The sequence below is a fragment of the Micropterus dolomieu genome, linkage group LG22, assembly GCF_021292245.1.
Source record: "Micropterus dolomieu isolate WLL.071019.BEF.003 ecotype Adirondacks linkage group LG22, ASM2129224v1, whole genome shotgun sequence".
Classification (NCBI taxonomy): domain Eukaryota; kingdom Metazoa; phylum Chordata; class Actinopteri; order Centrarchiformes; family Centrarchidae; genus Micropterus; species Micropterus dolomieu.
In genome coordinates, this window is record NC_060171.1 from 24,888,744 (window position 1) to 24,904,035 (window position 15,292).

At 45.7% G+C, this 15,292-nt stretch overlaps 1 protein-coding gene across 1 annotated transcript in view; it reads left to right on the plus strand.

Annotated features, from left to right (window-relative positions):
* Window positions 1–14,708, plus strand: part of LOC123962301 (teashirt homolog 3-like) — a 16,884-nt gene extending 2,176 nt beyond the window's left edge. Inside the window, exon 2 of the mRNA XM_046038341.1 lies at window positions 10,489–14,708. Within this exon, the coding sequence (XP_045894297.1) occupies window positions 10,489–13,796 (3,308 nt within the window). The 3' untranslated portion in view covers window positions 13,797–14,708. The remainder of the gene's footprint in view (window positions 1–10,488) is intronic.
* Window positions 14,709–15,292: the final 584 nt, after the last annotated feature.

The window sequence follows — 15,292 nt, forward strand, 5'->3', positions numbered from 1 at the left end:
GCATAAAACCCCCCCCCCCCCCCCCCCCCGCTCCCCCGCTCCCCTGCTCCCCTGCTCCCCTGCTCCACATACACACACACACACACACCCTGCTTTGCTCTCTCATTGTCTCTCTACCACACACCCTCTCTGCTTCTCCCCCTCTTTCTTTCCTTCTTCTGTCTGAGAGGGTTTCTCTCCACAGTAGAAAACTTGTTTTGCCTGCTTCATTAGCGTTGGTCCAATTAGCCGTGAGGCTGATGGAGTCCTGACAGGCCCTGTGATTGGAGATGACAAGCTCGGGGTGCCCGGCCCAATGAGGTTTGCCACCACTTTGATGTAATCAACTTGATATTACACAGAGCCGCTCGCCTTTGGTTGTGCTGTAACTCAATTTTCCGCTGCAGGTGACAAATGGGCCTGCCTACCTGGGTCAGGTCTGAGTGCTCTTAACAACCGAGGGCAGCTAGCCACGTAAACAGCCGAGCAAACATGAGAAAGAGACTGTACCAGCTGTGGAAATACAGACCTTATTCCTTTATGGCTGGCGATTAGCTTCGCCGCAAGCCCTGAAGGCCTGAAGATGTTGATATGGCTGCAGAAAGTTTAAATGCTTCCCCGACTTAATAGGAAGTCGACGTCAGCTTTACAACGTGTGGGCAAAATCGTTGCTATTTCACTGGAATGTCTAACTTGTGCAGTATGTCTGCAGAATGGTGTCAATGTGTTTACAGTATCCAGAGTGTTGCATGTGTCAGGGCACTGTCATGCCACCGTTTAGAAGGCCACCCTTCCCTTTTTCTCTGTCATAACCTGTTCTTTGGTTGTGTGTGTGTGTGTGTGTATGAGAGAGAGAGAGAGACTGTGTATAACAGAGAGTCGGACACAGGCGTGGTGGGGTGGGGAGGTGTTAGTCTGATTTGGATCGGGCTCCACAGCAACAGTATCTTCTTTCTGCAGGGTCAGGATTATAGTTGCCAGATTGGCAGCTATCACTCATGTCTGTTTGTGTGCATGTGTGTGTTTGTGCGTGCGTGCGCTAAAATCAGTGGGCGTGCACTTTCTGATGTGTTGGGTTTGAATGTTTGTGTGTGTGTGGGGGGGGCGGTTCAGCTTGAGATAGTGATGAAAGGAACTGTAACTGAAGACCACCTGCTGGGCTAAGGCCATAATTCTCTGGACTCTGTGGGCCGTCTGTGTTGCTCCGTTTCTTCCTCTCTTCCCCTCTCTCTGTCTTTGCACATCACCTCTGCAACATGTGTGTATTCCAACTTACAAACAAAAACAGACATAGTACACAAACATGCAGTGTTGACACTAGTCAAGATAGGAGCATTTACAGCACACATTGCAGACACATGCACACGTGTTGTGACCGGGTTGTAAAAGCAGCAAGTGAATGAAGTAAGCTGTTTTTATATCTGTCTGCCTTCCTGTTGTTTGTGTGTGTACAGCATGCCCCTACAATGGCAGCGGGGGAGCGTGAGTTGGGACTTAGTTGTTCGACCAACATATGGACTGACAGTGTTAGCGAACGTTAACAACAGTATGCCTCCGCTGGCGTTGTTTGCAGGTGTGAGCGCGGCAAATGTTTTGGCCTTGCAGGCCCCGTTGCTAACGAAAGTCCTGTGGCTGGATTCCGGTGAGGTTGAGTCACGTCTGTGATCTATGTGTCTGATAAGTGCATACCTAATGAGGCTGTGAGCACCAGTGAAAGGAGGAGGAGGAAGGCTGACAGTGTTTCCCACAGGTATTGACAGATGCCTTTTTGTTTTTGCCATAGGCCTTGACTCCGTAAATCCTGCCTGTGTAATGATAACAGTGCCACCCTGCCAGCAAGTGAGTGAAAGAGAGAGTGTAAGAGAAGAGAGAAAGAGGGCAGAGGGGGAGGAAGAGGAGGGGGGTTGGTGGTGGTGGTGGGACGATGAAATGGGCCTTCTCTCTTCTCTCTATGGCAAGCCATAGGGTTGGGCTTTGGGGGAGAAAGAGGAGTGTAAGTGCTGTAGTAGTGTCACAAATAGAAAACCCTTTCCCTTTCAGCTATCAGTGTGCTTTCAGCTGAGGTTTTTAGCCTGGATTGCTGTCTGGGCACTGAGTCGAAGGCTTTGTAAAAATAGTCCCACCGCTGTTGTGATAGATGCAGCTGCACTGTGGCGACAATTGGGACAGGCTGGATCCCTCCAGCCCAACCTCCCACCCACCCTCTCTCTGTCTCCCAACCCTCCCAGAGGTAGTGAGCGTCAGAGCCTGGTTGGATGTGTTCTCTTTTCGGGGAAACTGAGCTGCTCCGGTCTTCAGGGGTCCTGAAACCCAATCCAAGAGGAGAATAGCCCGGCCATGCCAGAGAGCCGATTTCCTTTTCAACAGAGTCATTTATCACTGACCCACCCTTCGCTTCTGACACGGTGACGTGTGTCATTTATCAAACAGGCTTTACCAGACACACAGAGAAGGGAGGTGGATAGGGGGCAGAGAGGAAGAGCGAAAGAGGGGGAAAACAAGATAGAGAGTTGACTAAGAGAAACAAAGAGAAGGAGAGGAATGGAGAATGAGGTGCAGAGTCAGTGAAGAGAAACAGAGGAATGGAGAGCTAGGAAAGGAGACTGTCATTTGTGTGAGAGAGAGAGAGAGAGAGAGAGAGAGTTTTTCCAGGGAAGAGTGAGTTTTCCTTGAAAAGTGTTTGGGAGGAGAGATTTTTTTGAGATGACAGGGAGGAGATTGAGTTACACTGACTTGTGTTTTGATGAGTGACAGAATGTTCTTCCATGACACGTCTCTAGATGTCTAAATGAAGGGGAAAAATACTTTTAGTATACAAGTCCGACAAGTGTGTTGGTGTTACGGACACATATATGCACAACAAACGTGCATAGGAGCACTGTAGATATGTGTGTGTGTGTGCGCGTGTGGCCATATGGCGTCAATGGGGTGTGTGTGTGTGTGTGTGTGTGTGTGTGTGTGTGTGTGTGTGTGTGTGTGTGTGTGTGCTGCTCCCTGATGAGCAGGGCTGACAGGTATCACTCATGCAGCAGCCTGGCCTTTACATGAACCCGAGCTGCTCTGCTCTCCTGTGGCCCTAACAGGCTCTCTCCAAGATGGATGCTTCTTTAAAAATCAGATTAATGATGGATACCAGGCTTATAGTGCCATTTATCATGAAGAATATTATTTAGGCCGGTCGTGTATGGCTGTAACTGGAGAGCCAGGACGAGAAGAAGCAGGGTGGAAAGCCTTAGACAGACACTCACTGTGTGATGGATGGCTGAGCACTCTCTGAGTGTTACTAGACACCAGCGCCGCAGCAGTAGGCCATAATCAGATAGCCCAGGGATGTTTATCCCGCAACTACACTACCCAGATTGCCTTGCCTGGAGGGTTGCTTTATGAAAGGTATCTTCTGTCATTATTATCATCTTTAAAAAGTTAGTGGAATCATGAAAAAACTCTAGACACTGAAGGGTACATAGACGCCTCAATGGAGTTTATTGCAATTATACATTATGAAATGATCCATTGGATCCAATCTAACTGACTGTAATGATTACCCAGAAGTTTCCATTTAGCTTTGCCCAGAAGAATCCCCAGCCCAGCATCATTCCCCAACAATCATGAATAAAAGAGTACAGTGAGAGGTCAAGGCAAGGCCAGATTGGCTGTTGCTACAGAAAAGCGAAAAAAAAAACCCAACCCAGTTGTTTTGTTTTTTTGTCCTCTTCTTGTTCCCTCTCTCTGTCACCTACCTCCTCCTCCTCCTCCTACTCACTACTGTGATTTATGGTGGCCATCCATCTTCAGGCTGCGTCCATCACCTCCTCGTTGCTAGGCGATCATGGCAGCAGCTGTGCGTTGTGAGAGGGGTTTGGTCGTCCCACTCCCAAGCCCTGACTTTATTCCCTTCACTCCCCGCCCATCATCACCCAAAGATTCAACTAGTCCCAGCCGCGAGCCATACACTTAATCCCAGTTTAAGACCTGAACCCATCCCTTATTCTTAACCGTAGCCCCAGTGTGCGCTCTCAGCATAGTGTCAGCTCTATACTTTAGACTCACAGTAAGCCTGATTTTTAGAACTAACCCTTGGTTAAACAAGCCTTAATTTCAGACCCACAGTAATGCAGGTTGTAGCACAAGCCTTAAAGGAAAATTATGTTTTTTAGCTCCTATCTTTGTAGTTTCAGCCTATTATAACCTAACCTTTTTGAGTGGCAATGAATCAACAACATGAAAAGGTCAGACACCTGTACACCCTGCCTTGATACAAGACAGTTTTACAAGGAAAGTCATGAGCAAACAGGTTTTCAGTTCAGTTTAATCCACTTTATGAAAACACTGGAAGTGAGAAGAAATATGAATCTTCCATTAACTAAACTGATAATTGTAGAGCATTGCAGTTGAAAACTATAACAGGCACTTCAGGTAGATTAAGTTACACTCACTTACTTTCAAATAGTTAAATATAGATTATTGGGTAAAAATTGTTTCAATCCTGTCTGATCTAGTGAAGGCACTATGTAGTGTGGTGTTAAGCTGGTGTTTTGAATAAAAAAAAAGCTGAAGATTAAAACATTGCAGCAGACATTGAATTTGAAATCAAGAGTCAGACCTACAGTAAACCAAGTATTGGACCTAGTTTTAGAGTAACCTTAGCTTAGCTTCAACATTAGATGTAATCCCAGCATAACTCAGACCTTACTGTGTTGCACCATTCACACAGCCTGGTGACCTTTGAACAACATTTTTATATGAGACCTAAACAGCTAGAGGAATGGGGAAATAAACAGCTGTCCAGCTTTGCTTGAGAACTGCCTGGGTAACGGCGAGGCAGAGATGTAGTTTAAGGAAGTTTGCCTTACTACATATCATCAGACGAAACAGGCTCGATGTGCACGTCGGACTGGAACACCGCCTTCCCACGGCATCTCGATCCTTATTGCTGTCCTTGGTTCTGCACCTGTGGTCACAGTTTGTGTTGGGTTTTGTTTGTTTCCATTTTGTTTATCACTTATTGTGGCTGTATCAACCGGAACATGGACCGAAACTATGGGTATGGTCACCTCGTTCTCTTCCATGTTCGACTTAGCAACCGCAGGCCTCGTCTCACGTCAGATAAACGAGATTAGTTTTCAGGTCTTGAAGGTCTGTATGTGCAGCTGGCAGCTTTGAGGTCCACTCATAACACAACAATCAACAGAGGGGTTGAATCTGCTCTCTCTCTCTCTCTCTCTCTCTCTCTCTCTCTCTCTCTCTCTCTCTCTCTCTCTCTCTCACTATGCGCATTGACAAGGTTCAGCCCAAAGCTTTGCCTGGGGCCAAAATGATCTCTCTGTTTTTCCCATCTCCCATATCACACATCCTGCACTACAATCAGCGGACACAATGTATTCACAATGCCATCAGGGGGTAGAGAACACACACAAATAAAAGCTGACAAAGACATCCATGATCGCTTGTAACATGATACCCTGTATACGCATAATGCAGTAGCAGATGTGTGTATTAAAAAGCTAGAAAATGAGTAGCACAAGATAGCCTTCTCTGGTCATCTCTAAAAAAAAAAGTCAGGACTTGTTAATTTTTCAAATGGCCACGGATCACCTGTTACATATTTTCTTGTGGGACTTTCAGGCAGGCTGTAAGGATCAAAAGGAAAGGAGGGAGAGAACTAAGTTTGATTGAGTGTGTTACTTTGACAAATGTGTACAACAGAAAGGCATTTTAGGTATGTTACTGATCTGCTGCTATTTTGACAGAATGGGGTTCTTTTGGACTGAATTATTCTAATCTATTTAAAGAGTTTTAGGCTGCTGGGAAACTTGAGAGAGTACGTGGAAGTCGGTGGTTTGTGGTTTATTTGATTGAGACTGAGGTGACTTCCTTTCTTTTAGTGTTCTGGAGCCGTTTCCTGTCAGTAAGAGCCCCCTGCTGAGGGGCCGTGTTGTTTAACCGTGTCCGGTTAAAATACTGTACACGTGTCAAGAAACACTGGTCATGTTGTGACACAGTTTAACTCTCTCCTCTCAGAGCCCTCCAAACCAGTCACCAATTGACTTCAAACATCTCAACCAACATGTGATCAAAGGTCTTGGCAATTACATGTAAACTCCTTTCCTGTGTTCTTCGACTGGATAATAGCAATAATAATACACTTGATTTATATGCTATCTTTTATACATCAAATGCAGCCCAGTGTCAATGGGACAAAATCCCATGATCATGTGTCCTTGTAGAATTTATTAAACTAAGACTGCCCTCTCCTCTGAGCTTTTCTTTTTCCTGTTCCTTGATTTATTGTTTTTTTTGTCTTTGAACGCCATCAAACGTTTTTGCAATCTTTACAGTAAGCTATAAGGGACCACCCATGTAGACAATTTCCTCTCCCTCCCTGGATCCCAGTTGCGTGTTTGTGCACAGTACTCTCCATGTGTACAGTGATAAATAAAGAGGCAATCAAGCAATGAAACTCACATAAACGTTACATTTGCAGTAGCATTAGTTTTATTTTATTAAAAGTTCTCATAGGATGAAATTAAGCATTCTTATTCATCTCTTATATATGTATAACACACAAATGTACACATTAAATTTACAGTACACATTACATTGGTTTGTGAAGTGGGTGAGCACAGAGAGAGATTATTTCACATAGTAGTAGCTCCATGATGAAGCTCTACATTTAAACAGGTCATCTTCACTATATCTTTGCACAATTATTTCAGAAGAAGAAGCAGAGGTAATGTGCCTTCTACCCTAATTTACAGACATCTGCCATCTATGTAGCACCTTTCTTAGCGTAAAAAGGACAGATTAAATATTTTACTCATTACCACATCAAGGACTCGCGTTTTTATTTATCAGGACGGCAAGTTTTTCAGATAACAAGCAGTCATTTGAGTATGAGGGTCAGACACAGGTAGAGTGTTTAATGACACATCCTGTTTACCCCACTGCTGTTGGGTGTGATCTCGCTCCCAGACTGTTTTCCCAGCTGTGGAGGCCAGACCTGGGATATGTACTTTGGTCATCAAAGGACATATTTAAGAAAAGGGACAGGCCTTAGTAGTAGCTCGATGAAGAAGTATGAATCACAAATTTACATTCAGTAAAATAATGTAGTAATGTTGATTCGAGCTGTGATAATCTCAGTGCAGTGCAAAGATTTCTACTTGAGAAACACATGATTGATTTTTTTTTTTTAGGTCTTCATATTATCCCTCGTGCATATGAGGCCTATTTAAAATACAGCATCAAAAACAGACAGTGCTTTCAGCAGCACTTGAGGAGAAATAACCCATGGGACAGGCGGAAGGAGACAGAGAGAGACACAGAGAGAGGCTTTGCTTTAGAGGCTGCCACAGCACCTTCCTCCTTAATCACCCCCTGTCCCTGCCCTGTCTGTTGTTCCTGATCGTCAGAGCAGCACTGCAGTATTTCTATCAGATGATCTCTCCGTTCTCGTCTGCGGCCCTTATGTTTATGAAAATGATACTCTACAGGAATGCCTCCTGCATGCCAAGATGTCACTGTCTTTCCTCATTGCTTACAGCTACGTGCATGTCCGAGTGTGTTTGTGTCTGCGTGTGTGTGTGTGTGTGTGTTGAGGGGGGGCCGGGGGGATGTTGTGGAACTTACAGTGAAATGTTTCTGCATGTGAGACTGTTTTCTGCAGCTTGTGTTTTTGTGTGAATGTGCTATTGCTATTTTTGCGTAAGCTGTGACTGAGATGTTGATTGTGTGAAAGTGCACCCACCCCCCCACCTACCTAACCTAATGATTCTTGTCTTTCCCCCACATGGCGCCCACTCACTTTATCATTAAAAGAGCGCACACACATACTATATTCTCTCTCACATACACACACACTAGGAAAACTCATACATTGGCCTTGCACCATATGCTCAGATATTAGTTAAGACTGCATCCAATAGTATTGTTGTATTCATAATCCTCTTCTTTTCTTATTCTAAGGGAGCTTCTATACTCCCATCACCTTTTATTAGCTTGATAAATCACCTCTGTTGTCAGTCAAGCCAGGGAGAATAATTGGATGTGGTTGTCGCCCTGTGTGATGGATTATCAGTCATTGGGGATTAAATTAACAGATAGTGCTCAGACATAATGGTTTTTGTTTTGCATTTTAAATTGCCTGGGAGCACGGTTAGACTATGTAGGTTTTTATAGCCTATCCTTTTGGACTTCTCTCCCCCCTTTCTGTGCTATCTAGCTTTAATGACAAATGAACAATAACCTATAGGGCCGCAGCTCTATTAGTATGAAATGTTAAACATTTAATACCAAGTTAAGGCACAGAGGGAGGCCGGGTAAAGCTTAAGAATGTGATAACATGACATGAAACTAGTTTGATGAAATAGCCAGACAATGTGAAGAAATATACGGAATATTTTCTAGTTGAGAAAGGTGACCTGACAACTTGGTGAAGAGGTATGCCAGGCTCACCTGATGCAAGCTGACATCTGTGACCAGCTAGTCAGGATACACACACATACATTAACTACCTTATCCTGGCTGGATTTCCTCTTTCGAATGAGAATCTGACACAAATACCTTTCTAGAGTAGAAGCGGAAGAGAAAGTAAAGCAAAAGGAAAGAGGGTGTGGGCAGTCACTTGAGCAGTGGTAGCAGTGAGATATCTCCCTTGCGTGTTTGCCCGAGCGTAAGCGATTTACCTCCTAGCCCCCTTCTCCATCTTCGCAGACCCCTCCCTCCCCTCCACGTCCACATTATCATAATTGTGTCCAGAACATGAGGGGCCGGGGAAGTGATCATGTCATTTTATTTACACCCTGCTTGGCCCTTTTTACAAACGACATGCCACTGACTGCCAAGCGGACTGGGGCCCGACGACATCTTTTGATCAGGGCTGTCGGGGCCTATCAGCGGAGAATGGCAGGTAATGGATACCCAGTGACAAACCAAATCTCCGGGAGGACGGAGAGTGGGCCGCACCTGCCAGGTCTCCATTAGGCTGGCCTCTCAGTGGGGCTGCTTGCTGACTGTGCCCCCAGGGCCCAAATCAGACCAGCGCCAGCCGCATGGCTGCCTAGAGATTGGCTGTTAGCACTGGAAATGAGAGTTATTTCAGCTATGACATTTTTGTTTAGACTGGACGTGCGTGCGTGGGTCGGTGGAGGGAATGAAGGATTTAGTCACAGTGTGTGTGTGTGTGTGTGTGTGTGTGAGCCCGTTGGTGCCCTCATGCTCAAGCTCAACTGTGTGAGTGCCCAAACTATTAAAGCCTATACTTACAGCCTTTTTCTGTGTCATTTGTCTTAGTTTATAATATTGTCCAAATGGCCTCAGACCTGTCCACAGGCCATCCACTATTTTCAGAGATTATTTGTTTTTCCTTAAGTTGAGCGGTTTTGTGAGTGAGGTAGACAGGAAATAAGGAAAGGGGGCATGGTGACACAGCGGAAGAAGGGGGTGAGTGTCGGGTGAGTTGGCATTGTGTGGGTAGGCTCGCCGCCAACAGAAGACACAGGAGTTTGTGTGTAAGTGTGGGGGGGGGGGGGCTGCAGTTCACATACACACAAACATGTGAACACACACTTATTATCTCTCTCCATGGAAGCAGTGGGTGCCAACATGCAAAGTGACAGATCTCTTATGCATTGCCATCATGTTGAAACTCACTCACTCTCACCTCGTCCTCTTTATGCCCTTTTCTCTGTCTCATTTTTTCCCTCCCTTTATTTCTTTTTTCTTTGTATGGTGAGTGAAATGTCTTTGTATTATGTTTGCGTGTCATTTAACACCTGTTTAGACTGTTGAGGTTTGAATGCAGCATCAGAATGCAGCTTGAACCCAGAGTACTGACTACTTCCACATATTAAGAAACAAATCAACTCACTTCAATCCATATAACAATGTCTGTTGAAAATGTCAAAATTTCAGCAGCAAAATTTTGACAGTCCTATCTTGAAATTCTTCAAGATATGGTTTTTATCTGTGTGCGCGTGTGTGTCTGTCTGTATGTATGTGTGTGCAATCAGAGAAGAGGCAGATGAAGAGGCGTCAGACATATTAACTGACAGATGGAGGTTGATCCAACTCATTTATTACCCCAGAGGAGAATGCCACAGTGAGATTGGGCTTCATTAATTTCAGATTTAGTTTTCATTTCAAGCTGTTGCGCCCTGAGATAAATAAAATGGCGCATTATGTTTTTGCCAAGATATTTCTTTTTTGTTTTCCTCCAATAGAAGGAGTGAAAAGAGGGGAGGCATAAGTTCCGTGTGGCTGGGGTAGTATATAAATACAGGCTCGCCTAGAGGAAAATAACACCTCAACGGTTGATGAGGTGAAATGGGATGACTGTAATTTCTCAGCTCAGCTTTAAAGGCTCCCACACAGATGGCTCATTTATCCCTGGGAGTCCTCGGGCACACATAGCAGGGAAACTTTTTCTCCAGTTATTCTAACATAGCGTGTTCACTCTCTGCAATTGAACTCATCTCTTTCTTTTCCTTTTTGTCTCCATTCTCCTTGCAGCCTATTCTCCCGAGGAGCTGACAGAGCACACTGTGGAGGATGAGGAGGCTGAAGCAGATGACCTGCCCTCAGCCCCTCAGGATGACCTTCCCATGAAAGAGTTTGTGGAGCAAAGCTTAAGGCCTGCCAAGGAGCAGGCATGTGACCAGGAATCAGCCGCTGAGCTCTCCGGACAAGAGATGGACAGTGAGTCACATGTGAGTGAGACCAGTGATCGTCTCTCAGACTTTGAGAGCCCCTCCAGAAAAGCAGAGAGCAACTTGGTCACAGCACCTTTGAATGGTGACACTAAAACACCTCCCATAGGCTTGGACACTTTAGAACAAATGAAGTCTATCTACTCCAGCTTCCTGACCAGCCCCTTGTGGTCTCCACTGAACTTTAATTCCACACCTCCACAGGCGCAGTTGTTGGCTTCTACAGAGAAACCAGCTCGCAGCAACAGCACTAGTAGCAGTAGTAGCTGTAGCAGTGGTAGCTATGACTGGCATCAGTCTGCAGTGGCAAAGACACTACAACAACATCCTCCCCAGAGCCGTCACCCTGCTCAGTCTGAGCCCAGCCTCTTTAGTACAGTCCAGCTCCACAGGCAAAACCCAAAGCTGTTTGGTTCAATATTCACTGGGGCCAGTAAATTCCGCTGTAAGGGCTGTAGTGCGGCTTATGACACCCTGGTGGAGCTCACAGTTCACATGAATGACACAGGCCACTACCGCGATGACAACCACGACAGGGCAGGCAGTGGTGGAAAGCGCTGGTCTAAACCACGCAAGCGGTCCCTGTTGGAGATGGAGGGGAAGGAGGACGCCCAGAAAGTTTTGAAGTGCATGTATTGTGGCCATTCCTTTGAATCCCTCCAGGACCTCAGTGTCCACATGATAAAGACCAAACACTACCAGAAAGTGCCTCTGAAGGAGCCCATGGCCCCTGTGGCAGCCAAAATCATGTCTTCTAAGAAAAGGGGAATCGCAGGGTTGGACCTCACTGCTTCACCACGTTCTAGAGAAGGAACCCCCAAATCTAAGCATCCACAGGCAGACCTGAGTGAGCCCTCACAGAAACTTTCCTCCAGCCCCTACACCACCCCCAATAACCGCTATGGCCACCAGAATGGCGCTAGCTATGCTTGGCAGTTTGAATCCAACAAATTCCAGATCCTTAAGTGTATGGAGTGTGGGAGTTCCCATAATACTCTACAAGAGCTGAGGACCCACATGATGGTGACTGGACACTTCCTGAGGGTGACCAGCTCTGTGGGAAAGAGAATCAAAACACTTCCTGAGGCCACCTCCCCCAACCCTCGGAGGGTTACCACACCTACTGAACAGAGAGTCCAGTCTGTCCCACTTGCACCCTCCACCTTCTCTCCTCCACCTCTTACAACTACCACGACTCCCCCCGCTACCTCCCCTCCACTTAAAGAGATCAAAAAGGAGGAGGTTGAGGAGGAGTGCACTAATCAAGAGGCTGTTGGAAATGAGAAGCAAGTTGCAACTTCAGTGGGGAAGGAGGAGGATGCTGAGAAAGAGGAGAAATATGACATCTCAATGTACAACTATCTTACTGAAGAGGACCTGAAGGAGAGCCCTAAAGGGGGCTTGGATATTCTCAAATCACTGGAAAACACTGTGACATCAGCCATCAACAAGGCACAGAGTGGAAATCCAAGCTGGGGTGGCTACCCTAGCATCCATGCAGCCTATCAGTTCCCCAGTGCCCTCAAGCTCCAACAGGCCAGCATGGAAAAGAATTCCCCACTGAAGTTCTTGTTCAACGGAGGGGATGGAGCATTGTCCTCCCTGGCCAAGAACCAGCCCCTCATTTCCCCACCACTAAGTCAGTCCTCCCCTTTCCCCAGCAACAACTTCCAGGCTATGGAGGATTTAGTGAAGAAAGTGACTGAGAAAGTAGCAAAAGTAGAGCAAAGGGTGAAGCAGTTGTCTCCTAAGATGGAGAACCACCTCTCTCCCTGTAGTAGTGAGGCTGGAGAATCACTTAAGGGAGGAGTGGCTGACTCACCTCGGGAATGGAGGGCAGTCACCCCAGCCAATAGCGACAGGGGAAGCCATAGCGACAGAGCATCCCCAGCAACGGAACCCAAGAGAGAGACAGCAGTCATATCCCCACTCGCCTCTACACTGAGGTCCAGTACCGCCATTATCACTGGCCATACTCCTCCAGAGCAGCCCTTTGTCAACCCTCTAAGTGCTCTTCAGTCGGTAATGAACATTCATTTGGGGAAAGCAGCCAAGCCCTCTTTGCCAAACCAAGATCCCCTGAGCCTGCTCTCCAGACTTAGCCAGAGCATGGCTGAAAGGGCTGCTGTGGCCGCCCCTCCCTCACAGACCAAAAAGCCAGAAAGTGTAGTTGACAATAGTTTTTGCCAGCCCAGTGATGACCAGCCTATGGACCTCACAAAAGGGAAAAGCGATAGAGGAGGCTCTGTAGGCTCAACCCCCCTAACCCCTTCATCCACAGCCTCCTCCATCTCCCCCTCCTCCCTCGTTACCCCTGCAAAGCTAACTGTGGTCTCTCCCTACACATCCAGCAGCCCTCTACATGAAAACGCACTGTCAGATATCTCAGACATGCTGAGGAATCTGACACAGTCGCACCATGTCCCAAAGCCTCCCTCACGGTCCCGGGTCACAGATAAAGCCGAAATTGTGGGCTCTACTCATGACGATGATGACGCGTCCCTGCATGGCCACAAACGCAAAGGTCGTCACTCTAACTGGAACCCCCAGCACCTGCTCCTTCTGCAGGCCCAGTTCGCCTCAAGCCTGAGGCAGACATCAGAGGGGAAGTACACCATTAACGACCTCAGCCCACAAGAAAGAATGCATGTGTCTCGTTTCACAGGCCTCTCCATGACCACCATCAGCCACTGGCTGGCTAACGTGAAGTACCAGCTAAGGAGAACTGGCCGTACCAAGTTCCTCAAGAACCTGGACTCCAGTCAACCTATATTCTTCTGTAGTGACTGTGCCTCACAGATCCGAACCCCAGCAGCGTATGTGTGCCACCTGGAAGCCCACCTAGGTTTCAGAATCAGGGACTTGGCCAAGCTGTCCCCCAAACAGACTGTCAGGGACTCCCACACTCTCACTGAGAAACTAGTGCCCCTGGAGTCGTTCCTTTCTCCACAATCACAAGATGACTGCAGTAGTAATGGGTCGGTGTACCGCTGCCAGCTCTGTGTCCGTAAATTTGCCTCTAAGCACGCCATCAAGCTTCACCTCAGCAAGAGCCATGGGAAGTCTCCAGAGGACCATCTGCTATATGTGTGCGAACTAGAGAAACACTAAATTACTCTCGGCAGTAGACATACTGGAAAACACATGTAGAAAGCCTGTTAAAAACAAAAAAATAAGAACAGAGAATATTTGATAGTGTGGTATGCACAAAGATGCCATGAACTACTGTTAAAAATGTCAGCACAAGGTGTTTACATCTATTCGGCCTATAAACATTTCTTTGTATTTCAAAAGACATTTATTTCAAATCAAAATATACTGTAAGTCAAAGATATTCAGCCCGATTTGTAGTCAGCTCTGTTTTCTCCTTTACTGTATGTACACCTTTGGTAATGTAAGGCAACAGAGGACAGATTATTTCATGATCACGGTGAATCTCTTGACTAGAAGGTCAGCTAATAACTTGAAATGTATTAACTTTATTGTATTTATTTAGTATTTTTGTGAGTTTGGTTTTGATTTGCTGGTGACTGCATGTTCAACAAGTTTTACTGTTACGTTTGTACAGTCCTGTCCTGTCCAGATTTTAAAATGCCCTTTCAAACATTTTTTAACACCTTAAACAGCCAAATGCCTGGGAAAGCTCCTTAAAAGAATCTGCCAAACAGCAAAAGTTCATTGCTTGTTTTTATAGTTTTCTCTGTACAGCCTATTGATTTTCTTGCTGATTGTAAAACTGCCTTGTTCTTTATCATTGAGTAAGGGGCACTTAAAATCCAGGTCTGTGTAAAAATGTATATATAGTGTATAAGCTTACAACTTGCTGTTTAAATTATGCATACTTGTTATATTTCCTAATTTAAGAGGACTATGACTATCCACTGGTGCAGAGCCTTTGAAGAATATTAAAAGGACATTGTTTTGCACAATAGTTTTATAAATGTTATTTGATAAAAAAAAACAATACAAATATGTTAATGCCTTGTGCTTCTATGATTAAATTGAATTAACTGCTGCATAAAACATTTGTTTTCATTCATATTTTCCATTGTGAAAAATGTTTAGATCAAGGCGCAGTATAAATTTCTAATTTAAAAAGCAATATCTCAACAAGTGACATTTCAAAGCAGTTTGTTAATGAAGAGAGATAACTGACACAGCAGAGTATTGTCCAAAATGTGATTTACAAGCTGTTCTATAATTTTTCAGCTGGCCTATTGGAAGTCATGCATCTTAGGAAAAAAAAAACTGACCCCTCCCAATAGTTGTCCCACATTGTAATGACTAAGCATTTACAAATGAGCTGACAGATTGCTCACAAGGCTGCATCTGCAGAAACACTGAGCACAACTTAAAAACCCTCAGCATTTTCATCTGCAATTGTCTTCGCAGCCACAATTTGTCGAGATATTCCTGGTGATTTCTGTGTCGTTGCGTTGTTGTGGGGCGGACTCGAGAGGTGCGAGTGGTGCCACTGCCTGCAAGGCGTCTGGCAGGTGGTGTGTGCTGCATGTAAACCACCAGATGTTTCTGAAACGAGCCACTGGAGGAGGAGGAGGCAGGCAAGCTGCAACAGCAGGCTGAGTGGGCTGATTACCACGGGGGCT